The 23,319-nt window shown below is 34.5% G+C and overlaps 1 protein-coding gene across 3 annotated transcripts; it reads right to left on the bottom strand.

Moving 5' to 3' along the window:
* Positions 1–124: 124 nt before the first annotated feature.
* LOC141816950 (TNF receptor-associated factor homolog 1a-like) lies at positions 125–22,000 on the bottom strand. 3 transcript variants are annotated; one of them, XM_074704671.1, is made up of 13 exons: positions 21,857–22,000; positions 20,963–21,178; positions 20,155–20,266; positions 14,669–14,757; positions 14,506–14,574; positions 14,285–14,414; positions 10,354–10,512; positions 9,835–10,198; positions 9,455–9,567; positions 9,078–9,228; positions 2,284–2,741; positions 2,021–2,204; positions 125–1,595 (listed from the first exon to the last, which is right to left on the bottom strand). In XM_074704671.1, exons 2-13 carry the CDS (start codon positions 21,144–21,146, stop codon positions 279–281), a joined length of 3,330 nt encoding a protein of 1,109 aa, XP_074560772.1. In that variant the 5' UTR covers positions 21,147–21,178; positions 21,857–22,000; the 3' UTR covers positions 125–278. The 3 variants fall into 3 exon arrangements, with proteins under 3 accessions (XP_074560772.1, XP_074560773.1, XP_074560774.1); XM_074704672.1 differs by having other exon boundaries at positions 125–1,592; XM_074704673.1 differs by having other exon boundaries at positions 9,078–9,225.
* Between the last annotated feature and the right edge of the window lie 1,319 nt (positions 22,001–23,319).

The raw sequence follows: 23,319 nt of genomic DNA, 5'->3' as shown, positions 1-23,319 counted from the left end.
TTCTTACTTATTGGAAGCACTTCAACTAATCTACTACGCTGAGAAGGTTTGTCATGCATTTTAGGGCTTGGCTTGGCTTTTTCGGGCAATGTAAGTCGCATAAATATTCAAAGGCAACCAAAACTGAATCAAGGGGAATAGAAGAATCACTTCATAACGAAATTCGTTAATTTAAGAGGAAAAAAGCGAACACGGAACGTACAGCTCACTGCAAAGCTCAGAAGAAAAGATTACCTTGATAACACCCGTTGATATGACAAAATGACCAATCCTAGTTCTCAAGGCCCATTAGCAGGACGATACAAATACCCATTCCCCCCTCTTGTCAAATGGTCTCCAAGTTGGTAACGATATCCATTGCCGTCTCCATCCCCCAATCGGAGCATCGATAGATCAGTACTCATGTAAGGCAAATGATTCCGCATCAATCCATCAAACTGGCCGTATCTATTAGAATAAGACGAAAACTCTGGCTGCTGAAGAAGTCCATCTCGCAGCCCCTGAAGAGGGTTACTGGAAGCACCATAGGACCTAAGAAAGCCCTCGTCATAGTACTGCTCAAACTGTTCATGCTGGCTGAAGGCGGTTGACAGATTGCCTGGTAACGAGTACTGCCGACTGAAAGTATGATCGGGACCTCTAGCTGTACAACCAAAGTTTTGTTCATCATCCAGCAAGTCATTGATAATATCAAGGTGAGGAAACTCCTCTGTTATGGTCCCTTGTACCTGAGAGGGCATAGTTCGGGAAGCAATCCCAACTAACTCTTTTTGCAACTTTCCATAAACATTGAGTTTCTCCGTGTCATTATCCATCAAAGCTGAACCATACCTCTGATTGCTGCTTTCACTGCTGCTGCTGGGTTTGTATTGGTTGCTATCCTTCCATAGGTGCTGGCTACGGACTGCTTCCACATTAAGGCACCCAAAGGTCAATCCAGGCCGAATCAACATTTGGTCCGTCCTTAAAGGCATTTGAGGTGGAAGCTTTGATGGAGATGATAACTGCAATGGAGGAGACTGTGAATATACAGCACTTTGCCCTGAGGAAGCATTAACATCAGTGGAACCTGCCATCCTTACACTTGTAGTTTTGCCCATTATAGCATTCCTATATGATAGAGGAACATAACTTGGGGCAGATGGAGATGGATCAGTCCCCAACCGACCAGCAGCACTAACCGAGCGGGAAAGTAGAGGTACTGACTGGACAATGGGAGAAATAGATGCAGTTGACCTTGGTGCTGCTGTAAGAGGGGCACTGGATGGCCTTGACGTTGCATTGTCTTGGTGAGCAATACTATGTTTTGCCAGTGCATTTAGCTTCTGAGCTTCAGCTAGGGAACTGGAGGGCATTGGTTGAGATCCTGATGATGGAGCGAGAACCTTATCACTAAGGGCTGTGCTATTTGAAAGCTTCAAAGATGGCTCAACTATATTGTTGGAAGTGCTGACAAGAGTGTCTGAGGTAAAGGTTGGTGACTGCTTTAGCAGCTGAATAGAGTTGTTTTGCTTTTCACCAAGACTTGAACAGGACTGTCTCTCCACCACAACCTGATCTTTGGCCATTTGCTTGTTTTGCAGAGAAAGGACCTGCTAAAATGACACAGTAACAACATTAAGTAAATTACTTTCGGAGTACCAACCTGAAATGTGTGTATACATATAAATATAAAACTGAACCGAGAACCAGAATGGAATTTTGGGAGAAAATCCAAAGTGATTATTTGGTTCAGTTTAGCTCAGGTTCAAGTTTTTCACACACGTGCGTATGTGTTATAATGATATGCATATTGTATGTGGGTATATCTATGATATAAAGTAAATCCAGGTAAAAAAACACAACCATAACACAATTTCAAAATATATAAACCATTAAACTGAACCAAACTTGAAAAACAAATGTTAACTTCCAAGTCAGTTCAGTTTGGTTTTCCATATCAAGTCAGGTGAGTTGCATTTTTTGCCCATCCCTAATACACAGAACAACACTGATAGTTCACTGTGGCAAAAAATTCTACCTTTTCAACTTGAATTTCTTGCTGTTGCATCTCAGTCTTTGAGGATGATTCTGTGAGTGCAGATTCTGGTTGGTCAACTTTGCTATCTGAGAAATGATTTGAATGTCTATCAACAATAGTAGCTTCAGCTCGCACAGTCGAACTTATTCTGCTGTGTGTTTCTTTACGCCGGTGGTTCTTTCCTCTGCAGATAACAGTTTTTTAACACCTTAAATACAAGAGGTCTTACAATCAAAACTGAAGATACGCAACTCTAAATTTACCTATTGGGAGATGATTGAGTTATATTGATTGGTGAAATGGTTCCTTTATATGCTCCAGTAATGTAAACAGAGGGGACGGAGTCGGTCGAACAAGTTGAGGAACTATCATCAATAATAGATTGGCTCCTCTTATCAATGTGCCCGTTCTGGACATCACTGCCACTAGCTTCAGTGGTAAGAAGAATTTCTGAAGTATCTGTATCCCAATTAATAGGGCTGGCAGCTTGGTCATCTAAATCAGGTTGAAGCATTTCAGCAGCAACATCTACAGTGTCAGAAATATCAGATGCATCTTCATGTTCACCGATCTTCTTGATAGAATGTTCTACTGGCTCAGAATAGAATGAATCTGAAGTCCTTTCTTCTTCATAAGTTTCTTGCTGGAGTACTTGCACAAGATTACCCCTGTCATATTTTCCCTTCTCTTTACCTTTGCGATTATTGCGCTTCTGTTTAGCCTGGAAGAAGAATAAGCAAAAATAATGCAAGGCGCATTAAGCAAGCATCTACTTTAATGCTTCAAATGTAGAAAAAACTCAAAAATGGAAGACAACTGTACATCCTTTGTAAAGCACAACAAAGAAATGAAAGTAATAAACAAAACAACATTGACTATAGGAGTTTGGAAAGAACAGGTGATAAAAGAAATGAATACTCATGAAGCTTCAATAAAGACTGGAGTTACAAAAAAAAGTTCACGTCAAAATATTACAAGAAAGTCCATATCAAGACATAAAGCTCAAACTTGACCACGCTTTCAGATGCGCAGGTGAATGAATGCAATCAACTGATCCACCACTTGCTTGTACTTGTATATGAAACACTACCAGTCTGATCAGAGTTCACTCATATTTTTTTTGTATGAAAAAAGAAAATTTTGAATGCATTTTAAACTCAACAAGAATTATTAAAAAAAGTTGAGCACTTGTGAGCTTAGCTTGTGAACCTTGATGAACAAAGCTTTGTAAATAATTCATGTACTGTCATTTGCAAGTGCATATATTATGTTATTTATTTGGCAAATATATAAAAATTTTAATGCCCACATAGATTCAGACATTTATAAAATACAAATATTACACACAGACACACAGACACACAACACACATATATTGCCATGAGCACAAAACACCCAGCAGTACCAACCTATTAAAGGGCATTATGTGCACAAAGCCAGACAAACTATTGCTCAACCCGTGAAACGTGTAACACACTAATCCATGCTAGCATAAGCTGAAGGAGCAAAAGGCGTGTTCCAACCAACCAGTGCCTGGCAGTCTAACACGCACTGCTTCAAAACCTACAAATACCCATTCCGTCAACGTGGAAAGAAGTTGGAGTCCTAGACTACAGAACCACCAACACTATGTTACACTCTTCTTTTAGAAATTTAAGGTAGAGCATTTCAGCCAACTCAGCTCACCCGTTCCCTCTTTGACAATTATGCCTTGTTTCCTCAATTCTATTTCCTTTGGCTTGAATCACATCAACAATGTCTAATTCAAATATTATCAAATGAATTCGACTAATTGTTATTGTAATTTGATTATAACTTATGCCATAATCAAGTTGTGTTTGTCTCAACTATGTAGGATCAACTACATTAATCTTATTTCCCCCACTGAACTTTATGCAAAGTGGTATCACTAATTATATTCAAATAAAATACCCCTTTTATTATATTTACCTTTTTTTGCTCTTCCTCTACTCTTTACGCCTCTCACTCTAATAGATTCAGCTCTTCTTTCTATATAATTTATTGATCATCTTTGAAGATACTTATAACCTCTCAATCAATTTGTTGAAGTTACACCAAATTGTCTTCAAATCTTAATAGTTTTTATTTTATCCTTTTTAATAACTTCACATATGAATCTTAGCATTCTTACCTTACATATCTTTTTATACATGTTGCTTCCTAACAACCAACACTCTAATCCTTACATTTTAATTATTTATTTTTTATCCTATTAATCATATTTCATAAATATGCTTGTTTATTCATCTTAATTAGTTTATCAATTCTTTTTTTATTACAGAAAGCGTATTTCACATATTTTGTTTTTCTTCTACTTATTTTTAAACAAAGTTTAAAATTTCGAGTCATACTAAAGTTTCAGTTTATGACTAAAATGAGATGATCTTGATAGATACCATATCATATTGCACCGATATGATTTCGATACTTTTTTAAATATAAAATATATTAATTAAAAAATATTTTTATTAATATTTGATTCTATAGATGTTTACTATTGAATTAATAATTTATTTTTTAACTTAATTAAATAAATTTTCATTTAAACAAATTGTTGTATTGAACCTTAGTTGTTTCTTGGCATTCCAACTAAAAATGAGGAACACACAAAGAAGAGGAAGAGAAGCTCGCCACGATCTCGTCAAACTTTAGTTTATGTATCGCATGCTAATACTATTTCTCTCAATCTCTATTGGCATCATAAAAGTTAGAACACTAAAAAATCTCTTAGATATCAAATTTTATCTTATTTAAAAAGTTTACATTTTAAATTAGTTTTTAAAATTTTTTAAATAATTAATTAAGTTAAATTAAATTAATATTTTAAAATTTAGAGTTGAGTAAAAGTGGATTTAGGGTTAGGTGGAGTCCACCAAGTAGTAGACATGGCAATTATGATAAAGTAGGTTCATTAGGAAGTTTAGTTTAGATTTATTTGTCAGTTTAAAATCGAACCAAATTTATATATAGAATAATTTGGTTTCAATCGAAGTAGTATAGTTTATAAGGTTAAGAATTATACTATATTTAATTTTCTTTTCAATCTTGCTCCTACATTATTATATTTTTCCTTACAGTCCTACATTGTTATACTTTCCTTACAAAGGAGCACAAAGAGGGAAAGGAATGAAAAAAATCACAATGATGAAAATAAGGGATAAAAGAAGAAATAAAAATCGAAAAAATAGGGGAATTGCAAGGCGCTGCTGGTGGCAACAGCATGTTGTCGTGGCCGAGCAGTCATGAGGCATTGTCGGTGGCAACATCCTACCATCGTGGCTAGGCCTGGCTGCTACGAGGTTACAATAGTCACCCTTGGCTACGAGCTCTCCACGAGGCCACTATCGCCTTTCGAAGAGCCCACCGCCAAGTGTTGGTGCGGAAGAGTTCTGATGTCGATCAATGGGCAGAACACTAAATTCCTCTCGTACAGAATGACACAGCTCAATATTTTAATTATTATTTTAAAACATTTAATTTCCAAAATATTTCTCCATTTAAGCTTCAAATTTAATCTAATTACATTTTCATACATTAGCACAATATTGGATGGAAACAACATTATCTCATGGAGATTTTTTTTTTACTATCAATGGTTAGTTCATCTAGTTTTAATGTGGAAAAAAGAGAGCTTATAGTTGGCCCTTGATGTCTTAGCTATAGAAAAAATCATTTGCCCGCTATTAGTAACTCTAACATTAGTAACAAAATTAGTATACATATCTTTTATCACATTAATAAAACTATTTAGGCATTCCTTTCTTCTCTAAAATTTACCACAATAGTTGTTTAGGATTCTACCAATAAAAATCCTATACAAACGAATGCTTCTTTTTCTCTATATTTTTCTCATCTTATCAAATAAATAAAATTTATAGTTGATCTTCCAAACATAAAATTAAATTGATTTTCAGGAATGGTGATTTCATCTGTTACTCAAAAGTTAGAATAACATTGTATAACACCTTTATTTTTATAAGTAGATATTAAAATGTTTGTCCTTCATTCTTCAAGCATCTTAGTAATAATGTTTTTTGAATAACTTAATAAATCAAATTATACTTTGATCTCATAAACTATTCTTTCAAGCAATGTTAACCATAACATATACCATTAAACAAATAATAAACATGGTTCATCTAATGAGTCTTGCTTTAGCGAACTTGTGAGCACAATAATGTATCTAGTTGAACTTTGGTATAAAAAAATCAAGTTAACGAGCTCTCACAAAGCAATATTAAGCTCAGTTACCATTGTGCTCAGTTCAAGCTCATTCATTTCTTTTTTTTTAATAAAGATGACGCTATGGACTCCAACTAAATTTCAAAATACAAATGAATCCTCCTTTTTGTTTGGTTCAAATGCCACTTAATTCCGTGCATCAATCTAATGTTTGGAAGAAGTCAAACAGACCAAAATTCATTCAGTATAAAAATCTTGGTCAAATGTTTCACATAGGCCTAGTAATCCATAATGCAGTGAATAAGTCACATACCAAGAAAAAGGTTCTCCCATAGATTGATGGCCAAGACTATCCCAACCACTAGACTGACTATATTTTGAGTAAGCCAGCCCAGTGGCTGGAATCGTATACAACAATCTATCTTCTATATAACTCGAGAAATATTCAACTGCAACTTTAGATAGGCATGCAAGGAGGTTGGCAAGTTAGCCTATGAAAATAACAAACTAGATGATTTCATAGCTTAAACAAAAACTCTTTTTAGCCTTAACTATAGTGTATCTGATTCTGAAGAATCTAGAGCAAGTGAATTTTAGTGGGGAAAAAGAGTCACAGCTTATTTACAATTGTGAGACTGTTCAAGATGTTACCAGTTACTAGAGGGAAACTGAGGTCTGTATGATGTTGAAGAACCATGGATTATGAAAGACTAGCATAACTTGAAATCTTACATTTGAAACCAAGTAAAAATCTTATGCTTATTATATCAGAAGAAAGAGAATAAACCACAATAACATTAGTTAGCAGGAAAGTAGCAAGAATAAACAAGATTCAAATGACAATTTGACAAGAGCAGGAGTGATCACCAAGCAGAGAGGTTGGACAAGGTGCAGCTCTTGCAGGCTTCCAGGGCGTAGGAGGCAAAACCGAATCAGAACACACACCAAAAGGGAAAGATGACTAGGCCATGGATGTAAAATATGATTAAATATGTAATCCCAATAAAGATATATCTTTTGATAGAATTGACTAGGTTCTCCCTAGGAACTCCATATTTAAGCGCGCTTAGTGTGAAGCAATTTCGAGATAGGTGACCTCTTGTTAAGCTCCTCATTTTGCAGTCAAATTTTGCTAGTAATATAGGATGTTGGCTAAATTGGACAATAACTGGATGTTGTCAAGTACATGCTATGTTATATATTGGTATCAAATCAAATCCCTTCTAGTAGGTGGGTGTGGTTCGAGAACTAGTGGAAGGCAGTAGGTCTCTAACAACTCAATCTAATGATGATAAGGGTGATGGCTAGGGCAAAGGGCCTTAGATAAGTTACAACTAGCAAGTTTCTAGAACATGGACCATGGGTGTAAAGTGTCTTAAATAAATTAAAGATGAATAATAAGATGTCTTTTAGTGCAAATTAGTCAAGTACTCTGTAAGGCATGCTAGATGGGATGGGTGACCTCTCAAGAAGCTCCTCACCTCCGTTGTGGAATAAGAATGTGAGTCAATATATGGAATGCCAGCTAAACCAGACAAAAATATTTTTGAGTGCATAGTGTCTTACAAGTTATATACAAACACTATGTTGTGCATGCCAGATGATGTGAGGTTGAAGTTTCTATTCATTAGTTTATCAGGCCTATATAGTCTCAGAACTTTTTATTTACATGGAATCTATTGGGATTGGCAGATATTGAAAAACTTGCAGCAATAATGAAGTCTGGTTGAAGTAATATAGTAATACTACATGGTCACCAACCCAACACTACAGAACTTGCAAAGAAGTCAGAGAGCCTTAACACAAGACTCCTAGACTCAATCAGTCAGATCAACAGTATGGCCAACCTTACATTACTGATAATGCAGGACTAATATTCAAGCTTAATATTGTACTTATGGATTGTACTTGGATAAGCTTTAGCTGTTTTAAAGCGATGTCCTGCTCGAACACAATTGTGAAATTAACATGGAACCAAAAGGCAGGGTAATTTACATATAATAGGACTTCACAGCTGAAGGATGCTAAAATGTAATCCTTATGAACCATGATCTCAAAACAATCCAGCAAGAAATAACAAGAGATAAAAGAATCCAGCAGATAAGGTGGACTGATGTTTAAGGACAAATATTCAAGGACTACAGATTGTTACTGCAGTAAAAGCCATGATAAACATTGAAATTTAAATAGCAAAGCAAAAATTATAAACCTATGATGAGTGACAAGTTTTGCGAATGCCGTATGATAAACAACACTGTAGAAAATGCATGAGTTCATAAATCGCAGTGTTCACACTTCATGCACACATCTAATCAAAACAGTAACCAAGATGGAATTATAAAAATATGACCTTTCACAGACAGATGAAATTCAATATTTATAGGTGAACCACATTCCCTTTCCACACTTTTCCTTTTAACTAGCATTAGGCTTTGATTTGACTTCTAACGAAGAAGTAAGTATATAAAAATAATATTTATGATAGACAGGTGAAAAGTTTCAATTAGTATCTACTGGCGAACCTGTTTTATTCTTTGAGCAGTATTCCTTTTCATTAGCATTTCGGTTTGATTTGATAAAAAAGGGCAGCCCGGTGCACGAAGCTCCCGCCATACGGGGTCCGGGGAAAGGATCCATTGTACGCAGCCTTACCTTGCCTTTGGCAAGAGGCTGTTTCCAGGATTTGAACCCGTGACTTCTAGGTCACATGGCAGCAACCTTACCGTTGCGCCAAGGCTCCCCTTCTCGAATCATACGGCACTACACTTTGATTTGATAACTAACCAAAATGTAACTATAAAATATCATTTGTCAAAGACAGCTAAAAAATTTCAATTAGTATCTATTGGTGGACCTGTTTTTTCTTTGAGCGCTTTTCCTTTTCACTAGCACTACACTTTGATTTGACTTCATTGTCAGCTATGCCAGCAGCTTCCTCTTCTCGAATCAGCTCCTCTTGCCTCTTTAGAGCAATTGCCTCTTGGTAGGAAACTTCGATTCTACTGCTGCCAACAATAAAATAACACTAAGGTTCATTCACAAGAAGGTTACCTTGGATTAGACAATCCTGAAACAGAACAACCATTTATCAACTGATCCAAAAGGGACAAAATATGTCCTGAATCACCATTGCTGTTCAAATGCACAAATATCTTACAATGTACAGAAATATGCCACAGTAATATTTAGCCAAAAAAAATCTGATCAACAAGTAAAATGATTGCTTGTTACCTAAATATGTGGACTAAGACAAAAATTTCAATAGTTCTACGGCCAAGCTCCATAAGCCGCCTTTCATCACGGTCTAAAGAATCCTTAATAGACTCATCTCCAGAACTTCCTTCCTGCATATTTTGGTTAATTAAAATATTTAGATATAGATGCATGGAAAAAAGTATTTCATTGCCATGATGACTTCAAATGTATGCTAGGAAATCATGTCCATAATGTGAAACAATAACTTTTCATAGGACAAACTGCTAAACAGATAATAACTGATCAAAATGTCCCACATATATGCATATATTATATGTATCAGTGTGTGTGGAATTGCAAAAGAAGAAACTCATATGCCTGCACATGTATACCTACCATAGGATACCTTCTCTTACCTTTGTACGGTTCTGTAAACACTTGTCATCTTTTGAAGGCAAAGGTTGATGGGGCAAAAAGTCAGATACCACTCTTTCAACCAACAAAAGGATATCATCAGTCAACACAAACATATCTTTATTAACATGAACCACAGGCGATGGTAATTCTTCTAAATCTGCTGATTTAGATCTCCCTATCAAATTTTTGCTCTGAAGTTCCAGAGCTTTTAACCCACTGTACAGGGAATCCATAACCAAAGTAGATGTGACTTCCTTCTCTATGAAAAAATGCTTGACTATTACTTTCAATATAGCATCTGTCTTGTCTCTTGACATACGCCGCCTACTGCATGGATCAATGTCTAGCCAAAAGGTTCTAAAACTGCAAAATCCAAGTACAATTCAACACAAGATTGCACCCATGGAAAGAAAATCTTAGGATACTAAAACCAATACAGACCAGATGCAATAAAAAATAGATACAAATGAAGTCCATGATTCACAAACAATGTTAAAAAAACAGTAAAACTCATATACCTGGACCACCTCACTTTATCTTCAATGAACTTGCTAAGCTTCCCTATCCTCTCTTCTAGAAAACGCCGACAAATTAGTTCTACATTTGACAAATACACTCGTACCAGTTCCCTTCTATACAGCCCATCAAGACAACGGAAAGGCTGATCTGACTTCTCCCTAAAAAAATCAAATTCAGGTGTGAAAAATTATAAAAATCAGCAATAATATTCATGAAAAGCTATAGTACAAAAAAGAAGCAAAATATCCATAGTCAAAATCTAACCAAAACAAAATCATACAACTATAGCAAAGAAACCAGAATAAGAACTTAGAATATAAGATTAAACAAGTAAAAGTACCGCTCTCAACACAGATATCACATCAGGCAGTCATACCCCATGCATATTAAAAGTATGGGTATTAAAATTTCATTGTAATAATAGAGGGATAAAATTGTGTTTTGTGGATCGCAAAATAATCAATACACTATCTTCTAGTATAACACCAAATGACCAAATTTAATGTGGAACTAAGCTATAATCTGCTAACTCTAATACCCATACATTATTATTGCCTCTAGCATTCTTCTTCAAGCTAGAGCATATATATTAAAAAAAATATCTAGCCTATGACACAAGATAGAAAAAAGCCTGCAAATGAAAAACCAAAACTAAGAAGCCACTCTGAAAAATAGACATGCAAAACCAATGTAGCAATTGAGAAACTTTTACAATGCAAAACATTTTGGCCTGAAGTTTGTGATGAATTTTTAAAGGAGTTAGATATAATCTTCTTCCTTAACTCCCCCTTCATGGTCATAAGAAAGCTTACAATCATTGACAAATTGTGAAGGTGATAGATTAGTATTCCAAGATCTGCTCTTGTGGCAAGGAGGTAATAGCAACAGGAAACTGTAAAATCTAATATTATTATGAAATATGAAAGGATGTCAAGGAATAAACCAAGTATATTTCAACATCTACTAAGAGGATACTGGAACAGAGGTTCTTACTAACCTGCCTTTTGAAGTAACCATCAAGGAAGCATGATAAAAGTGTAGACAAGTGAGATTAAGATTCTAAGGTCTCCTTTGAGAAGAGAGATGTAGGGAGAAGAATGAATTTTCAATTGTTTTACTCAAAAGCAGAGAAGATATCAAAAAAATCAGAATAAGTGTCCAACATTGACTCTGAGATAAGAGAGATTTTGGACAAGATAGATAATATTTTATTGCATCTTAAATCATGCATGTCCTATACTAATATTTTAATTGAAGGATGAGAAAGGAAGGTGAGGTATTGCTAGAAAAATCATGGCTTTAAATTCCTTTGAATCCATTCTCCTTTTTTATAAATATAGTTTTTCTTCCTTTGTTCTTCATCTCTATTTTTTTCCTTGGCGAAACAATTTTCTTGTTAAAATTTAGCCTCTAATTTTTTTATGGAATTTGCTATCTTTTTTTTTCTTGCAGTTTTGTTCTCCTTTGAAACATGACTCCTTTTTGGATTTGTTGTTATACCCTTTCTTTCTTACTGTTCTCTCTCTTTTTATTAAATATCTTGGGTGAAATTAAGTACAGAAGCTTAGTCAGCAAGTTAACATAGAATCCACCTTTCATCCTTCCTTCTCCCTTAGGATATTCAGCATATTGCTAGGCATGGTGAAGACTGAAGATTAGCTTTCAGCTCTTGCACTCCTTTGCCTTGAGCTCCTAATTCTCCAATGCCCATTGTTCCTGCTTCTTCAAAACTAACACTCTCTTGTTCTTTGTTGTCATTCTGATACTTTTCTTGAAGGAATCAAGTCGTAATCTCACTGAAGATAGCATCCCATAGCACAAGGGCATCAAACTAAGTTGATGGTGGATCTGGGTCGAAGGTGAAGAGGAACAAGTAGAACCTAGTTTGCTGGATGAAGAAGAATATGATGGCAATGGACAATGACGAGGATCCATTGGGATGTCACATCACGGGCAACAACTACACTGGGTGCCATGAAGGTGAGAACAGGCCAATACCAGTTTGGAGGTGTAATAGGTGAGGAAGGAAATATTGCATCAGATATGTAGTGGTAAGCAAGTGCATGATTGAGAGTGTTATGGTTGAATGTGCAGGTATCATTCTGAGAGGATCAGACGGCTGAAACAACAGAAGGTAGAAAGAGAGAAGACACCCAGGGAGACGCAGAGGAGACACTGCCAAGAGAGTAGAAAAGCAAGGCCAGTGAGATGACAAAAAAACAAAAGCAATTGGATCGTGTTGAGGGAGAAGAATGGCAACTAGTAAAAAACACATGATGATGGTGATGTAGAAGAACAAGTAACATAATTGAGGAGGAACAGTCATGCCATCACATGAAACCCTAGTGTCTTTTTAAGGGGATTCAAGAAGAAAATCCTTAATCCAAGAGAATCATGCGAACACCAAATTAAGAAGATAAAATTCTATTGTATTAAACTCAAAAGACAACTATTATTACTACAAAAACATAGAGCGACTCTGACATAACATCAAATTTTCAAATGGCAAATGATGAACACGAGAACTATTAACTTAAGAACTTCAGATAACGGTGTTTAATTTAGCTAAGAATTTCAGAATAACAGTGTTTAATTTAGCTAGTCGTAGTCCCATATGATACATCAAAAGGGAAAGTATTGTACTCTAATATGAATCTTTAAGGTACGTCAAAAAAATCCATTTGTTTTAAATATCTAGACACGCTATACAAAAAAACTAGAATATATCAACAAAAAAAAACTTTAACACCTGTTATTCCCTTTTTTGTCAACAAGAAAAAGTCACAAGCTGGGTCTAGATACATGTTTGCAAAATCGCGATCCTAGATCGTAGGATCACACGATCCTACTATCTAAAACACCAAATCAATCCTAGATCGTGCAACATCATTTTTTACAGTAGATTCGAAACAAGATCGATGGGATTGGAGCAGGATCGGTAGAAGCTTTGAGAAGTCATAACTTTTGACTTGGATTAAACCACGGAACTTATAATATATCAAATCGAAGTATATTCAGAGATCTACAATTAGTTACTAGATGAAACTCATAACTGCTCAGTTTCAGACCCAACAAATGTCATTTAAAACCTTTTCGGAGGTTTGAAAGATTTTTAATCTTTTTTTATTATCTTTTGGACTATTTTTAATTTAAGTTATTTTCGTCTTTTGCAGAATTAGGGTTAGGGTTTCTAAGATTATTTAAATGCCTATTTAGTTATTTTTGATCAATAATATTCTATCATTTCTTTTCCCCAAAACGATGAGTTTTTGGATGCCTATTGTAATATTTTGCGAAATCAATAGATCTTTAGAAGATTGTTTCAGACGTTCGTGTTCGAATCAAAGGTTTCAATAGCTTCCGCTACGCCAACTGCTTTGTTGGCCTTTAAACTGAGTCATCTTGTGAACCAAGGGAACATTCTTGAGGTTGAATGTGATTCTTGTTATTGTGTTAGTAGAAATTTTATACTCTTTCATTTTGTAATATAAAAATATAAATATTATTGAGTGTTATTGTGCTAGAATGATAATTAAATTACTAGTTAATTTAAATTTATATATGTAATAATATCATCTGTGGTGTCGACTGTAGACGATTGCATGTACATACAAAATTATTAATCTATTTGTATGCAAATGACATTTTTAGATTTTTTTTAATTATTAATCATGTACCATAAAATTTCAAGGGTTTTTGGTAAGATCGTACAATTCTACGATCCAATCCCGACTGATCTGATCATGATCCCAAATTGATCCTATGTAGGATCACAATTCGGCAAACTATGGTCTAGATTAGTTGAATGATAATGCAGCATATCTAACAGAAGGAAGCTTTCTTGTTAACTATGACATCCATTCAAGTAGAAAAATCAAATTAGAAATAATGCTAGTGATCGTATTAAGTGGAAGCAGTCAAAACAGAAACCTTATAACTTGAACTTGAGCTTTGATAACAAGTGTGTCAGCAACAATAAAACCATCATAAACTTTTGATAGCTCCATAAACTTTTTCCAGCCCCAATCATGCTCCTTCTTCCAAAATCTGTGTAATGTATCTGCAAAATTTCTCATAAGGATAAGCTCCTGGTAAAGATTAGTAAAATTTAATAGAATACCTGCAAGTTCATATTGTCGGACATGACTAACCAGAGTACTTGGATTTCTTAGGATCTTTATTGACTACAGCTATTGTGAACTGTGCAAAATGGCTCCACCCTGCCAATACATGAAGTACAAAGGCGCAAGTTTGGTACTAAAATTTAGAGTGTAATCTGTGTAAACCAATAACACCAAAAATTATGTTGAAAACCTGGTAGAAGTTTGTCATGGTTAGCAACACAAAGAAACAAAGAAAGATGATTGCACACATCGCAACCCTGAGGGTAGATCAAAATATACCTGCAAATTCAATCAAATATTTAGAATAGATGAATGGCTATTTGTCTCAGCAGAGTACATTAAGAAGCTATATCTACAGCACATTGTAAAATCTGGATAGCACACAGCTATCAATGATGATAGTATATTAGCTAAGATCACTAGTCAATTGAGGAAGCTGACCATCAAGAAGTTCAAAATGAAAATGAACTGGGATGGGAAGTAGTGGTGGTTGACCTGGGTAACCAATTACTGAAAAATCAAATTAATGAAACTAAAATAATTTAATTAATTTGAATAATACTTGTGATATAAACTTGCATATTAATGGAGATGCAGTAAAAAATATATTAATCAATATAATAAACTAATTTAGATATTATTAGTGATATATGTTGGAACCCTGAGTGATTTGGTGTGGGCACGGGATTTGATTTTTGGACAAAGGGTTTAAGTTAGTCATTGCATTATGGTTTAATTTGTGCATCTAAGTGTGCACCCGATGGCTCAAGGTCCAAGTTAAATCGGAGAAAAGTATGGGACACTCGAAGGACCATAGGACAGGGAGCATCAAAGGTGACTGTACCAAGAAGCATAATCGCAAGTAAACATGAAGAACATGCGAAGGGAACCAACGAGCTCAATGCATCCGAGAGACAAGAAACTTGATGGGAGAGTACATAGGTAGAGCGAAAAGAATGACACGAGAAGGGAGTCAGAGGGCGTCGTGCATCCAAGGACAAGAAGCATGGTGGAAGACTGCTAGAGATGGTAGTTGTTGTAAGTTAAGAGTTGAGCAAACTAGTAAATGGACGAGAGTATAACTCAATCTAGGTGGACCTGACCATTAAATGGGCCAGAGTTAAATTAACAGTCGACCAGAGGAGGGTCAATCGACCTAAACTAGTCAACTAAAAACTTACTGTAAGTTTGTATTATGTGGTGCAGTCGACTAATAACTTCTGAGCAGCTAACCAAAGTTTTATTATCAATCGACTAATGCAAGGGATATTTGTGGAATCACACGAAAAGGTCTCAAACTATGGGACTTGGTCAAAGCAATCGACTAATGGATGATATTTGATTGATGGCCTTGGATGAAAGAGTTGTTGGTCGTAAATCGAGAGAAACAATCGCACCAGTCAACTAAAGATGAACAATCAATAGACTGATGGTGGTTGGATGAAGTTGTCATTTATCACTGAAACTAGTCGCAAGCAAGAGAAATGATCATATCATTGACTAATGGTGTTTTACCAGTCGACTATTGGATGTCACATCAGCAAAGTTGTGTCGGTGAAGCACTTTGTGGACGAGGTCTTTATACGAGTTCAAAGGTTTGAAACAAAGCATCATCTTCCATTTATAGAATTCAGAAAGCCCTAAATTTATTATTTGTCATTGAGCCTTATCACTTTATCCACCTCTTTATAAAACCTCCTATAAACTTCAACGTTGATATTGTAAGAGGTTTCTCCACCACCGACAATTTATCAAAGAGGAGAAAAATAGTGGATTCATTGAGCCTTATCACTTTATCCCACCTCTTTATAAAACCTCCTATAAACTTCAACGTTGATATTGTAAGAGGTTTCTCCATCGCCGACAATTTATCAAAGAGGAGAAAAATAGTGGATTCTGGGAGTAATTCTCCGAAAAGTTCATAGGCTATGAACATATTGATTCTAGAGAATCATAAACCACATTAAGTAACACGTATGGTAGTATGTGTTCTATGTTTTTCTTTTATTTCCGTTTCTAATAACTTTTTGTGTCCATGCTAAGATCACAACAAGAGTAGTCGAATTTTAAATTTGCAGACACGTCCGTTATTCACCACCTCCCTCTCTAGTGAAAACACACCTATGTGAGACCAACAATATAGTCTTGTGTAGAAATTAATGGGGATAGGTATCATGTAGTCAAACCCAAATAGTTGGGATAGACAATCATAAAACCTCACATACATAAGTTTAATGGAGAGAAAAGATCCAAAGTATGTGGCTAAACCCATGTAGATAATGACAGATAACACATGGTTTTTTTTTGTTCTGTGTCAAAAAAAACCCAAAGTATGTGGCATGGGTGAAATATCTCATTCCGCCAATTAATAAATAGAGGCAAGACACGAAAATGTGTCTTCTTTGATAAAATTGGATTGCTTCTCTACTCATTTGAAATAAAATGGCAATTTGCTCTTTCCCACCCCAAACCAATTGCGGCTACCTCACCCTATCCAAAATGTAAACGGTGTGGAGATGAAAATGAACCAACCTTTATATGCGGGACAAAAATGAGAGCGCATTTGTATCCCCCACCTACCCTATTTGTGTCACTTGAATTTAGTTTACGATATGTATTTTATAAATAAAGACAAATGTTGTATTTTATATTTTATCACTCCAAACTAGACCCACATGAGAAACAAGGTGGGGAGAAACTCCTTCCTCCTTTGATATTTCCCCCTCAACTTTTATTGTTTAGGGTTGGGCATAGGCATTGGTATAATCACCACTAGCATGATTAACACATCTCATTTCTAGACGGAACACCTCATCTTGGATCAAGATTTTAAACTATGCAATTGAAAAACACTTTTCATGTAGAAATTTACTTTTGTATGGCATTGACTTTATCATTTTTTAAACCCCCCAGGGACTTGTTGCAATGGTAAGAGGCAGGGTGTATTTCCCAAGCAACTAGGGTTCAATTTTCACGCAAGGCACACCTACGACAATTGAACAACTGGTTAAGCTGGGACGCCATGTCAGGAGCCAATCATTTTTGGATATTTTACAACTCTTTATTTTATTTATATGTATGATATGCAATTGAATTTTTAAAGATATATTCACAATAATATATTCAATTTTAAAAGAAAAAATTAAAATGGATTACTAATAAAAATTAATATTTAGAAATTTATTTATACATAAATTAATATTAATATGTGGGTAAATTAATACCAATATAAATTAATAATTATATTTTTAGAAAAATATCTCAAAAAATTAATTGGATATAATGTTAGAGTGATTTTCCCAAATTTACAAATCATTTTTTAGAAAAAGGGTCGATAAATTGAGAAAAAATGGTTAGTAATTTCTTTTAAAATTTAAGAGTCAAATGTATTTTGGTTGTCCATTTAATAAAAATATATTTGGCTAGAATTACTGGCTTTGGCTAATAATTTTGAAAAAAATTACTAGCCTTTTTTTGGTTGATAAACAACATTTGCTGACCATGGATTATCAGCCACCTTGCGAAATTTTTTGATAGATAATCCATATTACCAGCCAAATAAGAAATTACAGATCATTCTTTTGGTCAATAATTCATTCATTCCTTGGTGTGCCACTCTACCTCTGCTCTATGTTTTTTTAATGTTAAATATTCTCTCTCTCTCTCTCTCTCTCTCTATTCCATGCTAAATTTTTCTTTATCTCTCTATGAGCCTTCCCTCTTATCTCTTTCTGTTCCCTACTTTAATATACCAAACCCACCATACATTCTATACTCTAGCAAGTCACATACAATCACCATCCCTTCCTTCATCATTAACCAACATAGATTATTCCTTTATGCATGAGCAGCCACTGGCAATCAAGCTGCCATCAGCTTGTGAATAACAACAATAAGTGAGCAACATAGACAAAGAAAGCACCTTTCACACTCGTCAGTTAGTTAGAGCTCAAATCATATTGTCCATGTTAATCATGTAATCATGCCTGTACAATTTGTATGTGCACAAACCAAGGACAATAAGTTCCGACAGGCCATATTAGAACTTTTTAAGGAAATGATAGAAGGCATTGTGGACAATATACTCAATGTGCCTAAGAATGAGCAGGACAAAAGAAGTGCTCGACATAAATTGCAACAAAGACAAAATAAGTGAAAGCCATCCATAATGGCATATGAGGGATGGGCAAGGGCGAGATAAAATAAAAAATTCTATCAAATGAGATAATTTTAATAGGAAGAGATCTAAATGGGTATGTAGGATTAAGAAATAAGGAATATGATAGAATGCATAGGGGATTATGATTTTAAAATAGGAAATGAAGAAGGAAACAGTATATTGAATTTCATGATAGCATATGAACTAATAATAGCTAATATATTTTTCAAAAAAAGGGAAGAACACTTGATTACATTCAAAAATGAAAATAATAAATCACAAATTGATTTTCTCATGGTTAGAGAAGAAAAAAATTATATAGATTACAAGGTGATCTAAGAAAACTTAACCATCCAACATATGTTAATGATATTAGATACGTGCCTCAATAATAATATCAATAGAAGAAAAATGTGCATGAATTCTAAAACCAAGTAGTGGAAGTTAAAAGATAAGAAGCAAAATATCTTTGAAGAGAGGTGAGAAGCTCAAGTATTGGAAGAAATACATGGCGACTCGAATATGACATGGGATAAAATGACATCAAATTTGAAAATAGTGGTCAAGAGCGTACTCGGTGAGTCAAGAGAACGATCACCACCAAATAAAAAAAATTAATGGTGGAATGAGAAAATACAAGTGAAACTAAAGAAAAAAAACTCGACTGTACATTTGTAGGAACAAGGAAAACTTTAAAAAGTACAAAGTAGTCAAGAAAGATGCCAAAAAAGCAATTATTAAAGGCAAGAATAAAGCTTTCAAATGCTTGCATAGATAACTTGATACAAACGAAAGGGAAAGAAGTATCTATATAATAGTTAACGTGAGAGAACTAAAAATAAGGGATCTTACCCAAATAAAATGCATTAAAAATGAATCCAATTGGGTACTAGTGAAGCATGAGGATATAAAGGAGCAATAGAATAGGTATTTTCATCAACTCCTTTTTAATGAAAGTTTAGATGACCAACTTAGTGTAGGAAATTTAAGTATGTCAGGAGGCATAGAAATTTAAATTTTTATCAGAAAATCTAAAATTTAATAGAAGAAAAGGCATTACATGGATGAAAAATAGAAAAATAGTTGGATCGAATATATTCCAATAGAAGTATGAAAGTACCTAGGGAAACAAGATATTGAATGATTTATGAATTAGTTAGTATAAGCAAATTGACATAGCAAATCTTTTTGAAGTGGTCGAAATCTTCATTCAAATTTGGATGGAACTCAAAACAAATATTTGGAAGCTAAAACTAGAAAATAACATGAAATTCTTATAGCTACCATGAGCTTTAGAATTTCATTGTATAGTAATACACTTGTATTCTTCAAAGTTGATAGATGCTTGATAATTGAAATAAAACTCTTAGCCTTGTATATTATGAAATACAAACTTTAAGTAGATCAAATACACCTAATTGGATGGCAAAGAAAGCACAAAGTGAAAAATAATGGGGAATAAAACAAAGCGGATGAAATGATCAATGATTGTAATAGAATGAAAATTAAACATATACCATTTGTAACCACCAATTTCAAATACATCACTTCTCAATTCTCTTTTATTGATGGTTGAGAAATTTTCAATCCTCCATGTAAATCTTCCATAGAGATCAGAAGGCTTTGGTCCTACAAGAGGAGATACAAAAGATGTTCAAGCACGGTATAATGTAGGATGCAAAAAGCAAAATTTGCAGGAACAAGCATGGTATCAAGATAGTGAATGAAAAACAAGTTTCTTGGAAAAGGAAGTAAACCAAATACACCATATTTCAGCTAGAAGATTGCTACAACTAATTGATTCAAAAGTCTTCAGAGTCTAGTTATATCACCCACCAAAGCAGAAAGACCAATGGGCATCATGGAGAATCAATAATGAGACTCTAAAGAAGAATATAAGACAACATATCACTGCATTATCAAAGATATGTAGGACCTGCATGCACATTGAGCCTATGAATACAAGAGAAAATGAAGAGATGAACGCTCCTTCCCTGTTTAGCATGTTAACAATCAAAATTAGGTGTTATTTGTTTATGAATCTGTGTAACAATGGAAGATCATTAATTCCAAATGACTAGCTTAATTCAGCTATAGATTCATAAAAGGAACATTTTGATGCAAGCATAAAGATTTTGGCATGTGGAGACTAGAGTCAATCAACAAGCACACTTGTATCTAAAGAGACCTATCTGCATTGGGCTGGTGAACAAGAACCTCCAGTTGTTAACAAAAACAAATGCTAATTACATGATGTGCTAAGGAAGAAACTTGAGAGGAGAAACAGCAAATTGAAGGGGGGGTGGGGGAGGGGGGGGGACGCACCACAGTCATCGTCATCAGTATCCCAGTAAGGAGGTGAAGTGGAAGTTATGCCATTTTCAACTTGTTCAGAAGATCGCCATTCAGTGATGGAGTCCCCAGATGGGCAACGCTGCTCATTCAACATCCCATCTGTAATAGAGGGCCTAAGGCTCATTCCCAAATTCTCTGTTGTATTTCCGGCCATTGCCAACTTAACTTCGTCCTGCACTCCTTCCACTGCAAGCATAAATTATATATATTTTTAAAAAAAAAGGTAGATACAGAAGAGGAAGGATACAAGGCAAAGGGTATAGACTATAAAAAAGCAGGGTCATTATTTATTTATTTATTCCACTTTTGCAATTTGAAGTGGACAAGTAAACCATTTGATTTAGATAAGACGGGAAGCAAATGAAACTTGAACAGAAAATCCCCCAACATGCGACTGTGAAGTTTCAGAAAAAAAGGGGGAAATCGTGAAGAAAAACACGATTTATTATCAAAAGCTGCAATAATTCGACTAGAACACGCACATTCTGATTCCTTATAGTTAGGGAACCATACATGATACATCGAGGAGGACCAGAAATGATTGAAACAAGCATTAAAGACCAAGCTACCAGATCAAAGGCAAAAGAAAAATCAACGTGGGAATCAAGAAAAAAAACTTGACCGACAAATTCCAATTGAAACACCAGCCTATTCCTTGTTCTCCATAATCATAAACCTCCAAACCCAAATCAAAGAGTGAACGACCGACATCCCTGCCGCACAATCGACCTCACTCAAAGCCAAGGTGGGAATCGAGCAGGACGTTTCTCCGATTTCAGAATCCCCACCGAAACAAGCGAATCCACGGAGCATCGAAAGAATCCGCCTCGAGCTCGAAAACGGAAGCAGATCTAAATCAGCTACCTGGAGAGGCGGTGCCGAGGCGCGGAGGAAGCGGCCGGAGAGAGAGAGCGCTCGAGAGGGAAAATCCTTGCCCCCGCCCGCCTGCGAGGGAGAGCGCGAGGGGCGAGCGAGAGAACCCGGAGACAAGCGAGATTGGGGGACACGGAAAGGGCGAAGAGAGAGACCGTAGTAAAAGGGGAAAAATATATTTGTAGCAGCTACAAATTATCTATTTGCATTTATAACCTCAAAGATTTAGGAAGTAATATCATCGAACTGATGGACCGAAATGCAAAGTTCCAACCGTATGTATAATATTCAAAGATTTATCTATTTGTATGATTCATTTTATCAGTTTGAATTTTCCTTAAAAATAAATATTTTTTAGTAAATTTAAAATTTATTTCAGTTTTAGAACTTGTCGAGCCAATTACTGGTCCAGTCAACTCGTTTATTCAATAATTTTATTTATGAATATTATTCAAAAATAATTTATAATTTTTTTTATTCACGAACAGTTTGTGTTTATTCATTCAATTATTTTTTTATTTAATTGATGTTTTGCATGCTGTTAACCGAACATAAACACCCTTTTACTTATATTTTATATTTACAAAATAAAATTATGAATATTTTAGTCAAATATTTATTAAATAATTGTAAATAATAATTTTAAATGGTAACATTTCATATATTGAGTAATTTAGAGTTGGAATTATGGCTAGTTGGAAAATTCTAAATTTGTATTCAAGAATATGGAAGTTATTATAGGGAAATTTGTAGCTTTCTATAATTGATTTGTAATTATAATTGACAGAAAATAAAAACTTTTATTCTTTATTTATATACTTAAAAGGGTATTTTTTAAAAAATATATTTTATCTATATTTTTCAATTTAAAATAATAAATTATAAAGCACTAGTTAATCTATTGTTGTACAGAGTAATACTAATGTCGAATAAACTCCATTTAAAGATGTTTGACATTTGACAAATCAGTAGATGGACGTTTGTTTTTCAATTAATGTCGAATAAACTCCATTTAAAGTGGATCTGATTTTAAAATTTGATTGCTAATTGTTATAACTTATGATAATTAGTCAATAGCTTTTGTATTATCTTAAATTAATTTTATTTATTAGAAAATGATAAATTAGTTGAAATAATATTTTAATAAATAAAATAAATTAAAGAGACTCTCTGACATTCATATATTTTAAATTATTGCTGTAATGTGTAATAGTTGATTACTAACCTCTATAATAACATCATTATTTTATATTAATTTTATTTATTAAAAAATAATTTTTTAATTAAAATAATATTTTAATAAATAAAATAAAGGGACTTCATAATAAATATTTGTAGGTAGTTACAGAAACTGCCCACGGAGTGCATGATGTGCACTTCATGATGGATGTGTTCCTCTCCCTATTAAAAGGGATAAGAAAGCCCTTGAGGGTAGACCCGACTACGGGTCGGGT

This window comes from Curcuma longa, unplaced genomic scaffold, assembly GCF_044706935.1.
Source record: "Curcuma longa cultivar G26 ecotype Majalengka, Jawa Barat unplaced genomic scaffold, ITB_CL_G26_1.1 contig_18747, whole genome shotgun sequence".
NCBI lineage: Eukaryota > Viridiplantae > Streptophyta > Magnoliopsida > Zingiberales > Zingiberaceae > Curcuma > Curcuma longa.
The sequence above is the reverse complement of the archived record's forward strand: the minus strand, read 5'-3'. Positions and strand labels throughout refer to the sequence as shown.

Coding starts and splice junctions, on each gene's coding strand:
- LOC141816950 (XM_074704671.1), bottom strand. CDS start 21,146: ATGGCCGGAAATACAACAGAGAATTTGGGAATGAGCCTTAGGCCCTCT. Junction 14,575..14,668: donor CCATGACAAACTTCTACCAG/GTTTTCAACATA, acceptor ATGTATTGGCAG/GGTGGAGCCATTTTGCACAG. Junction 2,205..2,283: donor ACTCAATCATCTCCCAATAG/GTAAATTTAGAG, acceptor TGTTATCTGCAG/AGGAAAGAACCACCGGCGTA.